Raw genomic sequence first — 23,575 nt, 5'->3', positions numbered from 1 at the left:
CCACCTGAACAGTGATGGGCAGTAAAGGAAGGGTTAATTCTAGTGACCTGAGTGTGAATGTTACAATTTTGCAACACAATATACCAATATATCTTTGCATACAATCCTATAGTCTCGCAATATATCTTTACATACAATCCATGAATCATCTATTACAAATTCTGTTGCCATTTGACTTGGAGAGGCACTGGCAATGTGGTGATATGTACACAGACCAGAGGTAGGACAATGGTGCAGAATTTGCAGAGATAGCACAGCAGTAATAGGTGAATCTCATCCCATTTGGCCAGTAAGAGCCTTCCTGTATTTGTGTTTATCTTGTGCATTCAGCCCTTGGGCTGGATCCGCCCTTTACATAACATCCTGATCTTATTTTGTAAATGAATGTAATTATAAATTACAGACTGCATTACGTCTCAGTTCTTTATTAAACTTTTTTTTTAAACTTATTTTCGTAAACTAACATCTTGGGTGTGACTCCACTCCTTCCTGGCATTGAGTTTTGACTGATTAAGGTGTGGTGTGTACAGTATACATTTCTACATAGCTCATGTTTGGAGAGCTGGAAAATTGAACTCTCCTCTGAGCTGAGAAATTATGTAAAATAATGTACCTTCTCTGACCTTAGAGCTAACCTGTTTTTTGCACATGGAAGGCAAAGCAACAGTTTTTTCTATAATGCTCCCTGATTACACAATACATACTCGCCTTTTCTTTGCTTCTCCATTAAGCTGCCTGCAGCAGAGAAATGAAACCCAATGTAAGTACTGTGTCACTGCAGTTAGAACTTGCACATGGCTAAAGACTTCTTCCATTGTCCTCATGTGATCCTGCTGAGCCAATCGGGTAGCATCAGTGCTGTCACATGAGAGAAGGCCAGTACATCACATTCTTCTCCATACCTGCAAGTACCGGCTATTCACTCCTGGAAACTGAACAGGAGGATTGAGACATGTAGGAAAAGTGTATATCTGCTGCTGGGGGTAGTGGGTATTAAAACAAACCTGTTGCTATGTTTTTATGGGTATAGACCATTCTTGTATTAAACATACTCTTCCCTAAATAAAGCTTCCTGTTGGACAAATTAAATTGTGCATGGACAACCCAAGTGACTCAGTTAGCTAAAAAGCGGTTTCTAGCTGTTGATAAGGTAAACTGAGACGTAATTTTCTGGTGGTAGGTTGGTCATGCGTGACCTGGATCATCTAAGATGAGGGTCTTAGGTTGGCCATGCGTGATCGAGATCTTGTAAAATTTGTGTCACTCCAGCAGTAGGTGGGTGGTAGATCATTAAGATGAGTGCCTGTGATGGTAGGTGGGCAATGTGTGACCTAGATAATCTTAAATGAGTATCTCCCTGGGGGTGGGTGGGCAGTGGATCATCTAAGCTGAGTATCTGCGACGGAAGGTTGGCCATGCGTGACCTAGCTCATCTAAGTTGAGTGTCTACAGTGGTAGGTTGCCTGTGTGTGACCTAGATCATCTACAATGAGTGTCATAGTTGCAGACTGTATTCTCATTGATATACAGATTAAACTTTTCACCTGCATTAATATTTTGACTAATGCCACACCTGAGAAACCGGTTTATGGTTTTGTTAAGAGCTCACATTGCAGAACTTTTTTCTTTTTAACAGAAAGAATAATAGTAATTATAGTGGACATGTCACATATGTAGCAGAAGGTAATGGTTTCAATGTAATGCAGGGAACTTTATTTTTTTCCCCCCCATAAACTGATAAAGCCCAACTCCCCCCAATACATATTTGAGTTTTGGATTCAATAAAAGGATTATAACCCATCTTTTTATGGCTGTCCCTGTTAGGGAGATATCTTCTCACTTTTTGTCTGGTGACACCCTGTCAAACGTTTGGCACAAAGTAAGGTGTTCAGATCTCCTCAGTGGGGACATAGGTTTTAAACTTTCTCCACACCATCCACAAAAGTAAAATTTAGGCAATAATTAAAACGTAAGATTCTTAGAAATGTCTAAAATTCTTCCTTTTTTTCTTAATAGGAATCTACTTCTGGTCGTCGTAAAGCCCTCGCTACCAGCAACATTAACATGAAGCAATATGCAAGCCCCATGCCTACTCAAACAGATGTCAAGCTGAAATTTAAACCCCTGTCAAAGAAAGTTGTGTCAGCCACTCTTCAGTTTTCACTGTCTTGTATATTTTTAAGAGAAGGCAAAGCTACGTAAGTTTCGTTCTGTATGGGTTTGGTTCTTCTCTACTACTACCTTATTTATTTAACATCACTGTCTTAAAGCTGAACTGCAGATAAACCTCATAATCTAAAGATCTAAATTTTTTGCCACACTTATATGTCCTTAATTACTCTTACAGTAAGCCTCCTGAAACCCTCCTCTTTTTGGCCCTCAGCCTTTTTAGGAATATAATGCACTTAGATGGCTTAGATAGTTCATGCACTGCTTCATATGACCCAAACCTTAGAAGGTTAAAGAAAAATAAGAACTATCTTTTAAATAAACAATGTATACACTTTTTGTTTCCTGCCGTATCTGTAAGCTTTCATTTTTAGGGAAGCATTTAAAATAACAAGCTGTGCTTTCTGCTTAGTACACAGAACATTCTATCTAGGTTATCAGCGCCTCTTACCTCATGCATGTCTACGGGTCAGCTCTAACATTTAATGGCTCATTCAGCATCCATGGTGATTGAAGGATTGTGGACGGAAGGGTGGCAACCGGGCCTAACCGGCCAATATTTTTACAGTGTATAGCCGGCTTAAGACATAGACCACCTTCTCCACCCCTCCCCCCTTTTTTTTCTCTTTTCTTTCTTTCACCTCATCTCTTTCTTTATCTTTTCTGTGTTGAAGACTGATGATCCCCTCGCCCCCTTTTTTTCTTGGCTGTTCTTCTTTCCTTCTTTCACTCTTCACTTTGTTATTGTGGCCTATAGTGATTTGACTTGTTCACACCTGTTATTGTCCCTTTGCTTAGCAGGCAATCTATTCACAATGCCCAAAAGCCCTTAAGACATGCATCTGTACCAGAGGCTACAGCTACTTCTTTGCAACCCCAAGTTTATTGATAGCCCATGACCCTTGTCATGGTATCCTCTGCATTGTGATCCTTAATTGTTACTAAACGCTCTGCGCCTATCCTGGGTATCACTCTATTTCTACCTTGGGTGGTGCTTTTTTTAACTGTACTTGTGTTTAAAAAAAAAAAACTAAATACAAATAAAAATCTTTGAAATGGAAATTACACCATAGTATTTCTTTAAGAATGGAATCTGCTCACCATTTAGTGAAGGACTTGCTGTGTTAAATGAGGCTATTTCATGGATGTCGCTGACTCCTGTAGATGCTGTGGAGCACCAGCTGTTGTCACGTTTAATGGAATGTTAATACAGAAGAAGGATGTTTTAAGCCATTTTTTTTACAGTGTTTTGAGCTTTCATTTCATACAGCTTATATTGTTCCTGAATAAATGAGAGTAGAAAAAAGCCATAACAGTAGACATACATTCTCACTTCTGAGCGCAATTTAATTTGTGGATTTATGCAAATATTTTGCTTTTTCTTTTTTTTTCTAATCTTTTAGCCCCCTCCCCCCCTCCCATTTTCCTTTTATCTCTCTTATTCTTTACCACATTATGAAAGTTCAGTTTTGTTGCCTGACAACATTTAATTGTATTCTATCCTGCAATCATCTCTGCGGGTATTAACATGTGCGGATTCCTTGGGAGGCATAGAAAGTCTATTTCAATGTCCAGTGTTAATCCTCAACTCCATCGTACACACTGAGCGTGAATTGTACAGAATGCCAATTACAGAAATGTATCATTAAATTGCAAGCAAGCCATCAAAATGTAGATAAGCTATTATTTGTACTGTGTCTGAAATAGAGCATTCTTCTTAATAAAAAACCATTTCCCACCTTCTACTACATAAGTAACAGATATTTTCTCAAATAGCTGACGCTGTACCCTGCTGTGTAATAATGTTCTTTCTTGCATATTGTATGATATGAATGTGCTTGTGCTTTTCTATAGCTAATAGAATATGCGTTGTAGCTCTTTAGCTTTATCTGTGGTGTTGCTGCACTTTACCCTGAGAACCCCCAAAGCTGTATGCAAATATTGACTTTTCAGAGAGTTGGTGTTTAAAGGAGAACTATGAGGTGAGTGCTTTTCACTCACCTCATAGTTCTAGCCGACCTATGACAATGAGACTGTCACAGGTCGGCTCAGTAGATCGGGAGGTGAGCGAACATATACCGGCGTTCGCTCACCTCTCGATCCAGTCACAGCTCTCTGCCGTGACAGGGGAGGGGCTGGATTCCCCCCTTTCTGCCCCGATCCGCCAGCGCTGACTGGCGGATCGGACGCGGAGGGGGCGGGTACAGCTGGCTCTGCCTCTAGATAGGCAGAGCCAGCTGTCACACACGCAGCTGAGCGGATCCAGACATAATTGTCGGGATCAACTTCAGCTGCGGCGTCTCAGTATACCGCGAGCAGTAGCTCCCGGTATACTGAGCTTAGGGTGACAGGAGGACGTTAGTTTGTGTCCTTCCGTTACCCTAAGGAGAACAATGGGGAAAAGCCTTAACCCAATAGTTCTCCTTTTAAGGATAGCCTATGCACCAGATACTGTAGGCATCCATGAAAGGTAAGATAGAATATTGGTTCTCCTGGGAATTTCTCTTCCATTCTGTCTCCTGGGATACAGAGGAGCAGTATTTTATGAAAGTAAAATTGCATACATGCAACTTGCTCAGTTACACTGGTATGTCCATATGCCATTTACTTCAAAGTATATCTCACGCCATTTAGCTCTGGATAGCATAGGAAAAGGGTTAGACCTCTGTCAGACTTTTATTGATCTCTCAGTAAAGAGATTCAACCTCTCTATTTATCTTCATGTCTGTTGTTACCAGTAAAGAAGGTGATAGGAAACCCAATATTATAAAGTACTCGCAAGAACAGGAATATTAAAAAAATCTTCTATTTTTGACATTTGTTGCAGTGACATCTGACATAGGGTTTCACTACACTTTGGAGAGGTTGCCTCTCTTCTTGCTGTGTCTCTGGAAAAGGAAGTGAGGGGAAATCTCCCCAATGGGACAAAGAAGGCAAAAAAATTAAACTGATAGGGGCTTTAATCATTACCTTCTCCACCAAAGCTATCAAAAATGTTTTGGCCTTCGATACACTTTAAATTTAATGGAACAATTAAAGGGTGATATTCATGAATTAGGACTGTAGGATAGACTGGTATTTACCACATTTTGCCTGAGACTCCTGAATAGTTGCATAATGCAGAACTGGTTGGGGTGGGATTGCCAAGAGCAATTACAAGATGAAGTAACACGCAGTTATCTTCTCTTATTGTACATGCTTCTCATTGGTAGATTGTGCAGTTCATTCTGAAGTCAGCATGCTGCCTGCATTAGAGTATTCTCATTTTTAACTTACACAAGAACTTCAAATGGCATAATACTTAACAATGTGATCTCCGATTCCAGATCTGATGTGAACTTAATGGAATGAGCTTTAAGTCTATATGCAATCAATCCGGTTCACTAAAATGGAAAATCCCCCACTTGGAATTTCACTTGGGGCCTTCTGTGTGTCTGTCTGGGGACATCAGGGCAAGGAGAGTTGGATCATAATAAAATGCGGGTTAAACATTCTACTGCCATCAGTCTAGCTTGTTTTGTGTTTTCAGTTTTTCTACATTTTCTCTAGTAATTCTATGTGAAATACTGTATATTATGTGCAGAAGCGCTGAATGCTTTGTATTTTCTCTTTCAGTGATGAGGACATGCAAAGTCTCGCCAGTTTGATGAGCATGAAGCAAGCAGACATAGGAAACCTGGATGATTTTGAAGAAGACAATGAAGATGATGAAGAGAACCGAGTAAACCAGGAGGAGAAGACTGCTAAAATCACAGGTATGTCCTTCCAAAAACCTGAAACCCCCTGAAACAGCGGTGTGCTGTTTTGGCTAAAAATCCAAGCTACATCTGTCACGAGTCTATGGAGAATCCACTAGATGGCAGAAATACTCAACTGCATGCCCTCTATTGTGGTTCCCATTGGAATATATGGTAAGGTAATTTAAGATGGAGAACTGCTCTGGAAGTGAAGACTGGACATTGTGTTCAGCTCTGCCCTACTTTACCCAGAACACAGAAATCCATTCAGCATGGTTGCTCCTTAATTTGGTAATGTTTTAGTGACATCTATTCCCTTGTTTTCATGGATGGGCAGCCATTTTAAGCATTTGATATCAGAAAAATGCTGTTTGGGTACTACAGGGCACAGTGGTGCTCTAATGAAGAAATGTTCAGTGATTTCCAGTCATATTCTAGTTTAATAGTGTCATATTTTTGTCTACTAGATCTTCAGCTCAGTAGACGAATACAAACCCAATTCCAAAAAAGCTGGGACGCTGTGTAAAATCTACATGAAAACAAAATGCAATGGTTTGCAAATATCATAAACCCAGATTTTATTTACAATTGAAATTGGAAAACATAATTAATGTTTAAAATTAGAAAATGTTTCATTTTCAGAAAAACTGTAATTTTGAAATTGATGGCAGCAACACGTCTCAAAAAAGTTGGAACAGGGCAACAAAGTGGTACGATCAAGGAAGAGCTGAAAGAACATTTTGCAACTAATTAGGTTAATTGGCAACAGGTCAGTAACATGATTAGGCAGTGTAAAACCTGTTCTGTGGTTTGATGAATCAAAAGTTGAAGTTTTTTGGCAACCATGGGTGCCGCGTCCTCTGGACTAAAGAGGAGAGGGACCTTTTGGCTTTCTGGAAAGGCACCATCAATGCTGAAAGATATATCCAGGTTTTAGAACAGCATATGCTCCCATCCAGATGATGTCTTTTTCAGGGAAGGCCTTTTTTATTTCAGCAGGACAATACTAAACCGCATACTGCATTTTTGACAACAGCATGGTTTCATAGTAGAAGAGTCTGGGTGCTTAACTGGCCTGCCTGCAGTCCAGACCTTTCACCAGTTTTAAAATATTTTGCGCATCTTGAAACAAAAAATTCGACAAAGAAAGACTGTTGAGCAGTTGGAATCCTATATCAGGCAAGAATGAGACAACATATCTCTCTCAAAACTCCAGCAACTGATCTCCTCGGACGTTTACAGAGTGTTGTTAAAAGAAGAGGGGATGCTACACCGTGGTAAACATGGCTCTGTCCCAACTTTTTTTGAGAATTGTTGCTGCCATCAATTTTAAAATGACCTTATTTTTTTCTTAAAATGGTACATTTTCTCAGTAAAATTTTTTATATGTTTTCTGTTTTCTATTGTGAATAAAATATGAGTTTATGAGATTTGCAAATCATTGCATTCTGTTTTTATGTAGATTTTACACAGTGTCCCAACTTTGTGGAATTGAGGTTGTAGATGTTGATCATTTATCTGTACCTTTTTTTTTATAAATGATGATCAGAATCAAGATCAAAATTGGCAATCACAATTTGCCAAAATGTTGTTTTTCTTTGGTATTAGAGTGATGACAAAATGAGGAAAAATATTACTGTGCTTAATGTCCAGTTTTGATGGCAGTCCCTGCTCAACCAGAGAAAGTCTGAACTTCAGAATATGCTGGGCCAGAATGAATGCTTATCCTCAAACCTCTCCAATATGTGCTACACATTTGGGTTAGTCTGTGTTCTGCAGATATTTAGGAAACCCTAGAAGCAGTTCTACACTAGCCGTTGTATCCCTATGAGTTAAAGATGTCTGGGAATGGCATTTATCACCAGGTCTGTGTGTTTGTGTGTGTTACATTTTTAATTGTAAAAATGTCAAAACATTGTTATGGCTAAAAGCCTGCCAACATGATATTGTACAATCCTTTGCTCTATAATGCTGCATGACAGTGATTTTGCATTTGATTTTGACAATGTTATATGAAATCACTTATTTTTCATCTGTAGTTATAATTGAAAATACGTGGACTTCTTTTTAGGCATGCACCATTACAGATGACGTGGGTGCATACATTAAACAGTGATTTTGCAAACTAACTTTTTAAATGTTATAGAACATTTTGGCACTAATTTACCTTTAAGTAGGTCACACTAAGGTAACCAAGAAAACAGGTTGCCAATTAGATGTTTATCATAGACGGAAACATACACTCACTGGCCACTTTATTAGGTACACCTTGCTAGTACTGGGTTAGACCCCTTTTTTCTTCAGAACTGTTTTAATTCTTTGTGCCATTGATTCAACAAGGTGATGGAAACATTCCTTAGAGAGTTTGGTCCATACTGACATGAGAGCATAACACTATTGCAGCAGATTTGTCGGCTGCACACCCTTGATGCAAAGCTCCAACAGCCTGAACAGTTGATAGAAGGCAGGATGGGTCCATGCTTTCATGTTGTTTACAATGTAATTCTGACCGACCATCCAAATGTCGCAACAGAAATTGAGACTCATCAGATTAGGCAACGTTTTTCCAATCTTCTATTTTACAATTTTGGTGAGCCCTTGCAAACTGTAGCCTCAGTTTCCTGTTCTTAGCTGACAGAAGTGGAACTCAGTGTGGTCTTCTATGGCTATAGCCCATCTGCTTCAAGGTTCAAAGTGTTGTGCGTTCAGAGATGCTCTTCTGCATACCTCGGATGTAACGAGTGGTTATATGAGTTGCCGTTGCCTTTCTATCAGCTTGAATCAGTCTGGCCATTCTCCTATGACATCAACAAGGTATTCTTGCCCAGAGAGCTGCCGCTCACTGGATATTTTCTTTTTGTCGGACCATTTTCTGTAAACCCGAGAGATGTTTGTGTATGAAAATCCCAGTAGATCAGCAATTGCTGAAATACTCAAACCAGCCCGTCTGACACCAACAACCATGCCGCGTTCAAAGTCCCTTAAATCACCTTTCTTCCCCATACTGATGCTCGGTTTGAACTTCAGCAGACCATCTTGACCATGTCTACATGCCTAAATGTATTGAGTTACTGCCATTGGCTCATTATATATTTGTGTTAAGAGCAGCTGAAGAGGTGTACCTAATCAAGCGGCCAGTGAGTGTATATTTCATTTATATCAATATGCAAATTAAGTACTTGTGGAAGTGTGCAAATATCCTGCATTCACACACCACAGAAGGGCGCATTTCTATGGAGTGGACCACTCTCCTGCAAAAGTGCAAGATTTTGTCCTTAGAGTGATCCTCTGTACCATTAAAGTGAACCCGAGTGGATCACTCTGCTGATAAAATGGTGGATTGTGCAGTTAAAGTGAACCTGTGTGGAACTTCCTTGTGCTGTATTTTAGGTAAGCTTTTTTGTACTTGCACTTTGTCCCATCAACCTCTACGAAAATACGAAATATTTGGATGGAGATTATAATGATTATAGAGGACTTGTGACAATAGAAATATGGGAGCTTTCAATGCTGACTTGTTTTTGAATGGGTTCCAGGGTGGTCACCCTGATCCTTGCTTCACTGGAACAAGATGCAGCCATTGGCATCTGAACTCTAGTCTTGCATATGTTCCATGTCAGTGACTAGCCAGGATCAGTTTGACTCTCCTAGAGCTTGGATTCTGAAGATGATGCAACTGATGCAAAATTCTGAAACACAGCAGCAGCTTAGACAGCAAGGGTTAGAGGCTTTTATCAAATTGTTAGATGTATTCTCATTGTACCATTGCCATTGCAAATATCTATAAATATTATGTGTAGGTCATACATGCAAGTTCAATGCGAGGATATTCATATCAGGCTGACAAATGCTCTCTTGTAAGTGTTACGTCCAAAGTGTTCTTTACGCTTGCCTTTAAAGCTGGAACTGTATGATCAGTTTCCATAAGGATCCTACATTCGCCTAAAACACACATTCGTTATTCATACTCATTAGGCAGGCTACCCATTGCTGCCTGCATTTGCCCTCAAGTCTCCTGGTGTTGTTGAAGTATGTAGGCTGCCATTGCTGACCTCCTTCTAAAATGCTATTTGACTGGCTATTTTGCTGGCCCTTGGGATTAAGTGCTTTCGAAGTCACTGATCCAGAACAAGCATGCAGTTCAGAGGTGTTGTTGAAAAGTGAGAAATCCTTATCTGTTTGCTTGTACTGAGCCAGTAATGCAGAAGCATAGAAGAGGGCCAGACAGCTAGCATTTTCAGAAGGCGAGGTTAAAAAATTACCGCTTCCATGTTTCTCTGATGGCAGGTTTTCAATAAGGTGCAATTCGCATATTGTGCCTATCACACAATACAGCAGATCATGTGATAATGGTTATCTTTTGTTCATCTCCATTAAGACAGATGGAGACTGAATCAAAAATGTCCAGGCTTACTGATCACCAACAATTCTGGTCTCCCAGGTAAGCATTAGGCACTTATCACACCATCTGCTGTATTATGGCATGGTTTTCTTATGTGTAGGAGGTCCTTAAGACAGGTGCAGATTTTATTGCTAGTGTGTGATTTAGCAGAACATACCTCTATTTTCATTAGTTCTGCCCAACCCCTATTTCTTCTCTATAGTAGATGCCTAACAATAGTACAATTTACACAACTAATAATTCTGCCGGACAGTTTAGTTTCTGGGGGTTAAACACGCCATTCTCGCTGTTTGTTTACAGGTGGGACATGAGCAGACAGGATTACTTGACCTAGGTTGGAATTTGTCCAGAGCAGGATTAACATTCCACCTGCTGAATGAAATACCATTAGAATGCTATTAATGTCCACAAAGAAAGCACTATGTTGCTTTAATGTCTTTGAAATATTTATAGAGCCAGTCCTCGTATCCTCAATACTGCATGAGGAGGGGGCGAGGTTTCTTTAAGATTTTTTTTGGCAAAAATTTTTATAACATTCTTTACTGAGACCTTCTATACTAAGCAAAGTATTAGGCCCTTTGTAATCCATCTAAAAGAAGCATCACCAACAGGACTCCATATTGCAATGACAAAATAATTTGAGAATAAAAAAGGAACTTCATACAGTTATCTACAGTCACTTTAGCATTACTTCTGATAAATTTGCATCCAGTGTAAATTCTATTTGGTTATTAATAGGGATGTCCCGATACCACTTTTTCAGGACCAAGTACTTCCCCTCATGTACTTGCCGATACCAATTACTGATACTTTTTTTTTAAAAGGGACATGTGACTTTAAATGATCCATAGTACAACTACATGTTATGTACTATGGATCATGATTTTACCTATTCATGTTAGCAGTGGAGAATTGGAAATCTATTGCTGTAGTGTAGGTGTGTGCTGTATATATGTACTACATATACATTACACACGTCAAGTACACTATAGCAATAGATTTACAGCCAGCCCTGTCCCAGCTTCCCTCACTCACAGTTTCACTCCGATCCCTGTTGCTTCACGCGGTGCCTCTTGTAGTAGTCGTTGGGCGGGATCGCTGCATCGCGTCTCTGTGCTCAGCTTGTGGGAGGCGCTCACAATTCTGCCCTGCTAACATGAATAGGTTAAATCATGATCCATAGTACATATACAGTACACACATCCAGTACACTGCAGTATTAGAGTTACAATTATCCCCTGCTAACATGAATAGGTTAAATCATGATCCATACTACATAATAGTACATAATATGTGGTTCTACTACGGTTCATTTAACCCATTCAGATTAGGAGTGCAGTATTGTAAATCTTTTGCTGCAGTGCATTCTATATGTACTATATATGTACAGTACATATAGAATGCACTGCAGCAGTAGATCACACAAAAAACGAAGCCCAGGCCCCATCTTACTCACTGTTGCCTCGATCGCGGTGCCTCACCATTATCCTCACACGTGAGGACGTCGGCGGCGCTGAGCTGGAGAGGAGCATTGCGTCACTGCTGCTCCGGTGGGCGGTGCTCCAGGTGGGGTACTAATTTAGGTGGCCGGCGACTGCCTGGAGCGCCACCCACCGGAGCAGCAGTGACGTGACGCTCGGCGCGACGCGGCAAGTAAAAAAAAAAGTGACAGCCTCTCCAGCCCCGCTGCACAGCCGCCCGTACATGCTGCGGGTGGCAGAGCGGTGGGGAAGGAGCGGCACTATCTCGAGGAGGGGGGGGGGGCTCTTTTTCCTCTCTGGGGCCCCCCAACAGGCGGAACTCAAGGGCCCGGTCGCAATCGCGTCCCTGGTAGTGCCGCCAGTGCTGGAATTTGTAGTCCTGTATAGCTGGTGGTATTCTGCGTTCCTGTATAATCATTATACAGTTATGCAGAATACCACCAGCTATGCATTTTACATAAAGTCAGTATACGACCCCCCCACAGTCTCCCATTCCTCCCCTCACACATAGGGGCTCACCTTACTCCTGCAGAACCTTTCTCCTGAGTCCTTGGTGGCCAGTGGAGAGGAGGAGCGCAGGAGAGGGTCCTCACAATGACCCCAACAGCAGGATGTGGAGTCTGTACAGGCCCCACCAGGCTAAACACTCCTTGCAGTGACAGGCATTTACAGAGCCACCTGTCCCATCCCCGCACAGCCGCCGTGGGAACATGCAGCTTTGACTGTCGGTTTACTGCAGTTCAGTGTAAAAAAATGGCACAGTACTTGTACTGGGCCTGGCAGTCGCCGGCCACCTACATTAGGACCCCACCTGGAGCTCCGCCCACAGCAGGGACGCAACGCTCCTCCTCACAGCCTGCCCAGAGGACCCCACCACGGAAGGTAAAGTTAAAAAAAAAACAGTGCAAGCATCGGCGCTATGCATTGGGGCATTTTGACAAGTACGGGTACTTGTCAAAATGCCCTGTATCGGGCCCGATTTCGATGCTAGCATCGGTATCGGGACATCCCTAATAAGGTTCCATCTTTTCCTGTCAAGGCATACTCTACTAGATCAGTCAGTGCTTCCTGGGCCTTTCAGCTTCAGCCATTTGTTTCTCAGATTTGCTAGGCTGCTGCCTAGTCTTTTGTTAATGTGATCTCTACCAGGTGGATATTTATACCTCTAATGATGCAAGCTTAGGGTGTAAGGTCATCCAGGCAGCTCTTAGAGCTGCAGGTAGTCCCAGTTTTTACACTGTTGTATTGTGGGTGTGTTGGCATTTTTGTTTCCTGCGTTACCCACCTCTCCATTGGACTGCTTTTGGGCATCCTATTTATCTCAGAATTCTACTGATCTCCTGCGTCCCTTTTAATTTTTCCTTCTGTTTACAGATAGTTTTTGTGTTTGTCAGTCTCTTATTCCTCCTGTAGGCAACATTATAACCCAGTTGTCTCAGAATTTGTGTATGTTAATGAACGTCAAGAAATGGATTTAATTTAAATACTGTTTTGTGCCATTTAATAACTGTAAATGTCTTTCTTTTATTCTATTTCATTTGCAATAAACCTTTGCACGAGAGCAGCTATTATTCTCCAAATCTGTGATCGCTAATAGCAGTCCATCATGCTGGCATGTTCTTTGAGGCAGCTGCCTTTTAATGCAGATTCAGTAGATTCTTCATAAAACTGGCCAGGAGAGAACAATTGGATCATCAAATAAAAATATTTTCCCCAACTTAACACTTATACATGCCAGCTCAAATTTTACATGCATGCATGTATGCATGCTTTTGACCTATGACATAATGCGTATCAGTTCCATGTTGGTACTTAACAATACTTAATAGGCTAAAAATTTCCACCTAGGCCAGTCCTGCTTTCTGTGAATGCTGAGAATGTTTGTTGCTGTCTTTAAAACGTTCTAAACAGCCTAGTTGTGCTTATGACTCAAAATGCATCCATTTGACTTCAGCAGTCTAATGTTTTGGGCACCTCAAATGAGCAACTTGTTCACTATTATGTACAGGAAATTCAAGGAAAGATTCCAAAAGACGTGGGATGGTCAGGAGATCTGACAGTTGAGTGATCTGTGTGTTAAATCCATGTTCCTGTAATGTGTCTGAGTCTATGTGTATATGCGTGTATGTGCAGACACCTCTGGCACCTGCCTTATGACAGAAGAACTGTAGTGATTGACTGGATGAACCCAAACAGGCCAAACTATTTTTTCCCCAATATTGTCTTACAGGTCTTACAGTAACTGTATAGGCTGGGTGTCTGCAGGCACATTAACCTCAAAATGTACTTGATCAGTAAATAGGCAGTTTGATAGTTCTCTATTTAGGTTGAAAAATGACAGGCATCAATTAAGTTGACTTTAAAAAAAAAAAAAGTTTCGGGGAGAAAATTTATGCAGTTTACATTAACAGCAAGTCATTGCTTGCTGGCGCTTCCAGGTAAATTCCCAAGTATAGCTGGTGAAACCGTTTCTATGCCCTAATGTTTTGTTTCGGATTCATTTTAATATTACAGGTTGGTGAACAGAGCCAGCACATAATAACCTCAGGTGACTCCATTAATGCATTAATGATATTTTTGCACCTTTTCAGATGTCAAGATAATAAGGCAAACCTGTTATTATAGATTTAGCCACTGGAATAACAGGGTCTGCAGCTGTGCAGGGTGCCACTAATTCTCAGGTTTCCTCAGCTAGCTTCCCCAGTGTCTGGAATGTTCATATGATGGTGATTTACTCCATATCTTTCAAAGGTTTTTTTTAATTATGTATACACTTCCATCATTCAAAAACTAGGAGTAAGTAATTTGCATGGTAGGTCTTTTAACGAAAATATATTTCATAGAGCTGTAGAGTTTGAGAATGGATTGTGGGTGATATGCATGAGCACTTATGAATCCTCCAAAATGTACATACTGAACAAGTGAATCTTCTTTGCGTTATCCCTTACACTGTCTTCTTCCTCAAAGATGCGTACAAATCTGAGACCCTTGAGCTGTCCATACACCTATAAATTATCTGCAGAGTTTCTATGGTCAGATGGAAAAAGTGCAACAGATTCCTCCATCTAAGCTAAACTGTGGGGATGGAGGATTCTCCTACTGGGCCAAGCTTCAGTATCTTGCTAGTCGGTCCCGCTGGCTCTCAATGTACCTGATCAATCTGATTGGATGCAGGCATTGTTCGGGTATTTTGAGAGCCAGCGGGGCCGACTAGCAAGATACTGAAGCTTGGCCCAGTGGGAGATTCCTCCATCCACACAGTTTAGCGTAGATGGAGGAATCTGTTGCACTTTTTCCATCTGACCATAGAAAATCTGCAGATAATCTATAGGTGTATGGCCAGCTTAACTTAGTGTAACGGGAAAAGACATGTAAAGCATTTTACCTGTGGCCAGGTCGGAATCATGAACGGCTGCCGGTAGAACAGGCATGGTCTAAATATGCAACAGTTTATTCAACGTGCATACATTGTTGAGCTTCTTTGCCTTTTTCAATGCAAGACAAGGATCATGCCTTGTATGTTTTGGGGAGCAATGAAACCCAATAACTTTTAACCTGAACTCAGGACAAACAGCTAAATACACAGTTGAAATGCATATGTGGGATGTGTTTTACATGCCAAATCACTCTCTGCAGCCAGTTGTATGATCCAGCACAGCCAGGTTGATGACTTCTAATGCAGCAGGACAATGTGGTGCAGAACGCAATCCCACCGCCCAACCAGCTAAACTGACAGCAGCATGGTGATAGGTAATCAGTCACCCTGTCAGCATGTGGACTGTCAGCATATGTTCACTGCAACGGTGCCTAACTGGTTTCTAGTTCTCTTCCTTAGTCTCCTTTCTGATGTGCTGCTGTGCAGAGGATTATAGACAGGTAATATGTAGTCAAATTAAAGTGCTTATACTAGTTACATTAGAATTTCTGTTTCATCTTATGAGTTCATAACTGCATTATTTTTGTGATGTATTTTTGGAGTTTGGGTTATGGGTCAGATGGAACCAAAGTAAGGAATGCGATTATCCTGAAATACAATATGGTGGTGGAAACATGTAAACTACCCTGTGGCTGGAATTATGTTGTGTTTTTTGTGGAAAGCTCCATACATAAATTTGCCCTTGACCTGTTCTTTGTGAGCGTGTGCAAGTCTTTATGAAGACCTATAAAGGGATGTGGATGTGTGCTCTGGAGTTTGTGTGTAGGTTCTTATTAATATACCCACTGATCAATTAATAGGAGGTAACCATTTTGTGCTTATGTAAGCATGGCTTGCCTCGTTTCCCAAGCAAGTCGCTCAGTTGCGCTTAACAAAATGGCTTACTCTGCAGTATTAGGTACCTAGTTAGGTATGTGGCAATTGTGAAAAAAGCTTTCTAGAGATTTGTGAGGTTGAAATGAAAACACAAAAACAGAGCACAATGCCTTGTAAAACTCAGTGTAGCTGTCCAGGTTTTGGAGCCACAATTGCTCCTAAGATGTAGTATGTGTTGTTGACTTTTAACTTCCTCTGGCAAGGAGATCTTGTGTGCTCAGGATTTTCTGCTTCTTTCTAACATTTATTTATGAGCTGCCTAACCTCTGTTTTCTCTTTCTCTGGCCAGGAGCATGATGCTTTTTGCTGCTTCTATTTTCTACTAATCATTCTCCTTATAGCTGTTTTGACTGGCTTCTGTTTACAGAAATTGTAAACCAATTGAATGCCTTGAGCAACTTACATGAAGATCAGGATGACTGCATAAAGCGAGCTCACATGCCTTCAGCTAAACCCTCCAGTGCCAGTGAAGGTCTATGGTCTTTCCTCTATTTTCATCCTGTCTCTGAGTTGTCTGCTTAGCCGTCACTGCCTCCCACTTGTGTCTGCCTCCATGTTGTGTCTTTGTGGCTTCCTTCCCGTGCTCTTTGTCGTAATTTGTAGTGAAACCAACAAACAACAAGGTAAAAGTCTTGTCAGAATAATTAAAATGCAGCCACAATGAAATCAAATACACTACATCTTTATGCATTTGTAAAAAATCATCATTTTAATGTGACACCACCCAAGTTCATACGCACCATAACCAGTTTTGGTGCTTGTAATCAAGAATTCTTATTGCACTTCCAACCCTCTCGTCCAACATCATACAAAACAAAACAAAAACAAAAAAAACATGTATAACACATTAAGGTATGAGTCCCTGTTATACTGTTTAGTTGATGTATAAAACTTTTCTATTTTCAGCTGTCGTTGAGTGCAGTTTAATATATTCTGTGTACATGTCTATTTAACAAAATATAAAAAAAAGAATATTAAACGAGAAGAAACATTTAAATTTAATATGTGATATTGCAATACCAAATACAGAACTATAGCCAAAATTGAAGACGGCCTGTATTGGCATTTTCTCCAAGAAAGGTATTTCTGCCATAATATTTACTCAACCTACAAAACTGTTAGCATAACTTCATGTTGACATTTAACTATGGGTTCACTTTACTTCTTCACTAAAATGCCAGGAAAGAAAACGCTTTGTCCGTACAACCAACCGTTCATTTTCTAGGATATGTTATGACATGATGGCAAACATTTCTTTTTTTCTGTTATTGTAAAAGCATGTGATATTGCTGACATAATAAGCTGTGACTAGCCAAGGTTACGTGGCCACTTTAGGCCATGGACACAGCTAAGATCATGAGATTAGTTTTCCTCTGTTCAAGGTGACTGGCACTGGCTAACAAACGAACAATGACTTTGTGCCCTTTCAAGACCTTGGTATGTCTGACTTATTGTCCACCATACTGTATACACTAACATTACTGGCAAAGCCGATCTGTTAAGCTGCCAGCCCATCTCTTTATTGGTTTATAACCTCTCTCAGAGTTCAGATGAAGTCTTGTCCCCTTCTAGTACTAAGCCCCACACCTGACATCCAACTTTCCAGTGCTGTGTTAGCAGATATTTCTATCGGTGCTATTTTAAAAGCTACTCTAGAGGGTTCTGGTGGTAGTCAGGACTAGAACCATGAGCTGTCATTAAAACTGACACCTACTAGGCTTGCAATCCTGCTACAGGGCACTCTCTATGATGACTCTGCGGCAAACCATTAGAGTGCATAGTGTTTGTAGAGGAAGTGCTGTCGGGTCACATGGGAGATCATGGGACTTCCTGTTAGTCCGGGGGCTTTTACTAGAAAAGAGCTGATCCAGCTCTGCCCTGTGGATGCCATTAGAAAGAGATCACTGTTTCAGCAAGCAATTAATCACTCTTATAATTGATCTGCTGCTGCAGAACATGTGCATTGTCATGCACTGCAGTGCCTGGTGCATTGGAGGCTATTGTACAAATCAAAGGGCCATTTGTTAACATCCCCGCAGTGCAATAGTGTGCAGCTAGCCTATAACTTTTTTCGACTGGCCAAGTTTTCTGTTTGTCAAAAGATTCTTATTTGGCTGCCTTCATGTGATAGTGTTTCAAAACTTGCATTTCAGCTCACCTTAACACAAAGCATGTTAATACACGGCACTTTGTAATTTGCGCTGAGGCACCATTCATTTAGAATGACACCCCAATAAGCAAGTACATTAGCATGCAACGCAACTACACTGCAGCACACCACAACACAAATGTAGTTCAATAAAAATGATATGCTCACCTGACCCTTGGTCCCACGGCAGTGAGTGTTCCCCTCCCTCCCCCTCCCGGCAGAATGTCCCTTGGCCTCACATCTAATGCAGGTCAATGGACTGTATTAGACTGATGATGTCAGCGGGGGTTAGTCCACAGAAGTCCGGGGAGGAAGAGGTACCAGTGACTGGTCTAGCAGCTAGATGGGACTAAGGATCAGGTGAGTTTGTCTCTTTTTTTTTAGCCACTAGAGAAAAATGAAGTTAACCCTTGCAGTGTGGGGCACTTTTTACATTCCTGGAGTTCCTCTTTATGTTTGGACACAAGGTCCAGTTTACAATAGCCTACCTTTTAAAGTGTCTGCTAAATTACTTAGGTGCATGTGAAGTGTTCTATTTATCCTTGGCGTTCAGGAATAGGTCTTGGAATAAACACAGGGAATGAGAGGTTGTGGGAAGCAGTGTCCCTATCTGCAACTTCTCTTTCAGATGTTCTCTCATAGAGATAATATGGAAAAACGATTATCTGTCAGAATAATTTCACTTTCCTCAGTAAATCACAGGACAGAGAAACTCCTATGCCACTGATTTGCATGTCATAACAACTGATCCAAAATAAACAGGGCTAATTTTATTAAACATTTTTAAGTTTTGAATTTTATTTTGAATTTTTTTAACAATTAATAAAATGTTTTATGGAATGCATTTGTCCTACACGTTAATATCTTCTCAAATATCGGTTGTGGTTAAGGAATATATTCTGCTTCAGTTTCTGGTTTTTGTTGTGCATTGCTGCAAAGTCAGTTTCTTATATATACATGGCAGTTCCCCTTGGATTGGTTCCATCCAGTAGGTGTGGTAAAACTAGTCTACCAATTATACGAATTAATAAAACATGTATTTCTTATTAATGACTACCTTTTATTTACTAGCAAGGAGCAGTGATGTGCAATTATATATTGAAATGAGAGTTTTATTAGTTTGGAGCTGTTGAAACATTGGAGTGATATTATGCTAATTGGTAACTGTGGGTTGCAAGACATTGTTGTGTACTTTTATTAAAGAATACAAAACCAACCAAATAAGTGGGACTTTTAAAGTGTCTGTTGTACTGCATATATTACAACTTAAACATTAAATATTTAGAAACAATTATTTAATTTTACTTACAATTGTATATTAAAACATCAAGCCATAAAAATGTAGAACTCATTATAGGATTCTAGCATTACATACAGGTATGGCACCAGCAACCATATACTAATCCCATACATATACCCTTTACCATCCACTATAACCTCTATAAATTTATACCAATATAGATATTATTTCCCATACTGTAATTAGTAATGAGTTAAATTCCCACCATTTATACCAATATAGATATTATTTCCCATACTGTAATGAGTTAAATTCCCACCATTATACCAATATAGATATTATTTCCCATACTGTAATGAGTTAAATTCCCACTATCAACCAATTAGTGGATGTTATGTTGGAATCCTATCATACATTTTATGCTTTTGTTGATTGATTTTTAAATATATAATTGTAAATAATATTGATTATTTATCTTTTTAGATAGTCAATGTTTCTTTTGCTATACATAACAGACACTTTAAAGGGTGGATTCACACCATCTTTGTTGGAGCTACAATGGCTGTTGTTTCCAGCACAGCCCCAACACAAGACAATTTGCCTTGTCACGGGTGGGCACAGTTTACACCACCATGTTGCTGTAGTGTGCACTTAAACAGGAACTTTACCATTATCTTCAAAATATGTCACGGATGGTGTGTATTCACATCACCACATTGCGGTAGGAACGCGGTGGTGTGCGCTGAAAAAGTCAAGCATGCCTTATTTTTTTTTGAATGCAGCAGGATGCAACGCGGTACAACCGCCTTGGACCCTGCTGCGCCTGTAGAACACTTGTGACATTTCAATAAAGTACACAATTGTCAATCAGTGCTTTGGCACTGTGTCGGGGCACCGCACAGCGGACGTTGTGCAATTAGCGTAGTGTCTGGTGTGAATGGGCCCAAAAACCCTACTTTTTTGGTTAGTCTTGTATTTTGAAATATTTGCGATGTGGTGTCATAATTCTCCAATCTAGGGACAAATTACTACAATTACTTTTATTAAAGGAAGCCAGTTTTGAGGGAAATATGGGGGACTGTCATTACTAGTTGCCTGGCTATCTTTGGCTTTAGCACTTTTAGTCAATCTCCTGTAATAAGCTTGTAGATAAGTAAATCGGTAAAGATAAAACAGGCAGGCATATAGCTTTTTCAGAAATACCTCTCGAAAGCCCTCTGCCCTGACCCATTTATACTAACCTTTACTGCACTCCCATTGTGCTCTGTTTGTCCAAGCCCTCACGGAATACTTTGTCCTTCTATGGATGGTGAAGCATATGACCTCTGCCCAGCACACAGTGATTACAAGGACGCCAACATTTGCAAAGGTTACTTTTAGACATATGTCAGCACTGTATACATCAGTGGTCCTCAACCTGTGGGTCACATGCTTTGTTCTGCGCTAGGTGAGAGGCTCTTCAGCCACCTCCTAGAGCAGCAGTGTCAGTTTTTCGGCTGCGCCGCTAGATGGCGCTGCAGCACGGCAGCCGAGGAGGATCAAAGAGGGGAGCGGGCGGGAGTGAGGGGAGTTGAATGCCGGCTTGACCACCAGAGAGCCCCACTGGCCACCACAGAGCCCGCAATGACCAACACAGTGCCCACACTGGCCACCAGAGAGCCCCATTGACCGCGAGAGAGCCCCATTGAGCTCACATGAGTCCACACAGATACTAGTATTGGTGCTTTCCTAATTTTTACCATTGGGGGTCACCACAATCTGGCAAATGTTACCAAGGGGTCCCAGCACTAGAAAGGTTGAGAACCACTGGTATAGATGATCGACAAATGTTTAAAAAAAAAAATTACAATAAATGTGTCAACATTCAAATAAAATAAATATGACCAAGAACCATTATAATTTCACGCACAACTGCATCATGTATAGGAAACATCTGGATTTTTTTTGTGTGTGTATTAACACACAATACACTGGATAATATTTTTTGAAGCACTGCAGTACACTCAGCTGTATAAAATGAACGCAAAGAAACCACAGTAGTGCGTAGGCACCCTTGCTATTTCTCACCTGATTTGTGAAAATAAAAATAAAATCTTCCAAACACAGATTTCAGGCATTATAGTGTATGAAAAAATGCAATTTTCTCACCTCAGTCCATAACATTATTAAATGGCAGACAGGAGACATAATATCCAATTTTTAATGTTCAAACATGAATAATCTATATCTCAGACATTTTTTTCCCACAATAGTCTGCTGTGTACTGATGTTTTATAAAACTCCCCATAGATGGGGTATTTTTTTGGTCGAGCCTTAGTGCTGGTACAGACCGCACTGTCGCGGATCGCACTACTTTGAACCTGGGCTGAAAAAGTCAACTAAACTAACCAGATTTTGAACATCCTAAATAAAATGGCAACAAACAGTTTTCGAAAATCAATTGATTTTCCTGAACATTGTTTATCAATATGATCATGTGGGCTTGTGATGTAGCAGATTTTACATTGATGTTTTGGCGACCTTCCAACACTTTGAAGTTGTTCACGCTGATAACATCGCTTCATAATGGTGATCAAGAGAGAATATTTGTTCAAAATTTGGCATTTTGTTAGTTGTATGTGGCTGTTTATGCACACAAGGCAAACCATCATTTAAGTTGCCAATCTTTTGGATCGGATCTTGTCTATGGCTAGCCTTTGCCTGTTGACATGTTGCATAGTTTGTACTTGTACCAAGAAATGTTGGTTTGCTACAAAATACAGGCATTCATTTTCACTGCTGGCAGTGCATTTGTTTTCATTATTTCAGCTTTTTGCTCGCATGACCTTTTTATTCATAAGCATTTAATTTTTTTTGTGCTGGGTACAGCATAGTGCACATATGTTATTATAGAAGGAATGTTTGTCCATAGGACTGTCTGCCCTGTAAAGTAGTATAAAGAGCAATTGTGATGTCTAGTTTGCAGTGACCCACGGCAGCTTATTAGAATTCAGTTTACTCAATGCGTTGGTTACAAAGCCATTTCGGATTTGTGGCTGTGTGTCTCTGCACTTTGACCTACGCACTTGCTCTTTGCGCAACCTTTTTAAATTCATTCAAAATTATTGCATTTTTGCTGTCTAAGGTCTCCTTTATCTGTTGTAGAACTCATAAACAAGTTGAATTTTCTGGATGAAGAGGAGCAAGACTTAAACACTGGCACAAATCTATTTGAAAGTTCTGATGTTACAGACCTGAATCCATTTGGAGATCCAGATGCTGAAGGTAAACACTTGTTACAAAGGATGTTTATTTAGCTTCTCAAAACGTTCTGATGGGAAATGTGAACTTTCTGCGGTGTCTAAAGGGGTAACCATTGCCCATAGCAAGCAATCAGATTATTTATTTTGTCTTTAGTTTGCTGGTTTCTGTGAACAAAGGAAACATGCTTGCCTTCAGACAGTTTTCTGTATACCTGTATAATTAGCTTCTAACAGGTATCTATAATAATAACCCCTTCACGACCAGCGACTTACAGTGTACGTCACTGGCATCAGGGCTGTTTAAACTGACTCCCGGCGGCTTTTGCCACCGGGACTCTGTTTAAATTTGTAAAGACGACTGTCAGCTTTACAGTAGAAGCGATTTTGGCAGCTCAGCTCCCCGTAGATTGCTTCTACGGGCCGGTGAACGGGTCCCCCCCCCCTCCTCCCGCCCAACACCCCCACCATGTTTCCTGGGCATCACTTCAGGTCCCATAGCTGTCAGTGGGTCTGAAGCCCAGCTATAAGCTATTGATGTGTAAGCTGCACTTCAATAGCTTATATAGAGTGTAAAGGTGACACTGGGGGTCTTTTGGACCCCCAACATCACCTTAAAGAGTACCTGCCTACACCTTGGGGGCTTGTAAGCCACCCTTTGTGATCGCAATTAAAGTAAATTCAAAAACAAGAACAGTTTTAAAAATTAAATAACATGAATGTAAAAATAATTGTAAAGTCCCCCGCCCCCCGCGAGCACGCGCATTTTTACATAAACACGCGTCGGGTGCTCCTACGTATGAAAATGACGAACGCGCTACACATGTTGGGTATCTGGAGTGAGAG

At 40.5% G+C, this 23,575-nt stretch overlaps 1 protein-coding gene across 1 annotated transcript in view; it reads left to right on the top strand.

Annotated features, from left to right (window-relative positions):
• EHBP1 (EH domain binding protein 1) overlaps window positions 1-23,575 on the top strand; it is a 362,056-nt gene that overhangs the window by 115,443 nt on the left and 223,038 nt on the right. Inside the window, 4 exon segments of the mRNA XM_018555921.1 lie at window positions 2,017-2,198; window positions 5,785-5,924; window positions 16,469-16,573; window positions 22,635-22,754. Coding sequence (XP_018411423.1) covers window positions 2,017-2,198; window positions 5,785-5,924; window positions 16,469-16,573; window positions 22,635-22,754 — 547 coding nt within the window.

Source organism: Nanorana parkeri, unplaced genomic scaffold (assembly GCF_000935625.1).
Source record: "Nanorana parkeri isolate BGI_ZX_2015 unplaced genomic scaffold, ASM93562v1 scaffold11, whole genome shotgun sequence".
Classification (NCBI taxonomy): domain Eukaryota; kingdom Metazoa; phylum Chordata; class Amphibia; order Anura; family Dicroglossidae; genus Nanorana; species Nanorana parkeri.
The sequence above is the reverse complement of the archived record's forward strand: the minus strand, read 5'-3'. Positions and strand labels throughout refer to the sequence as shown.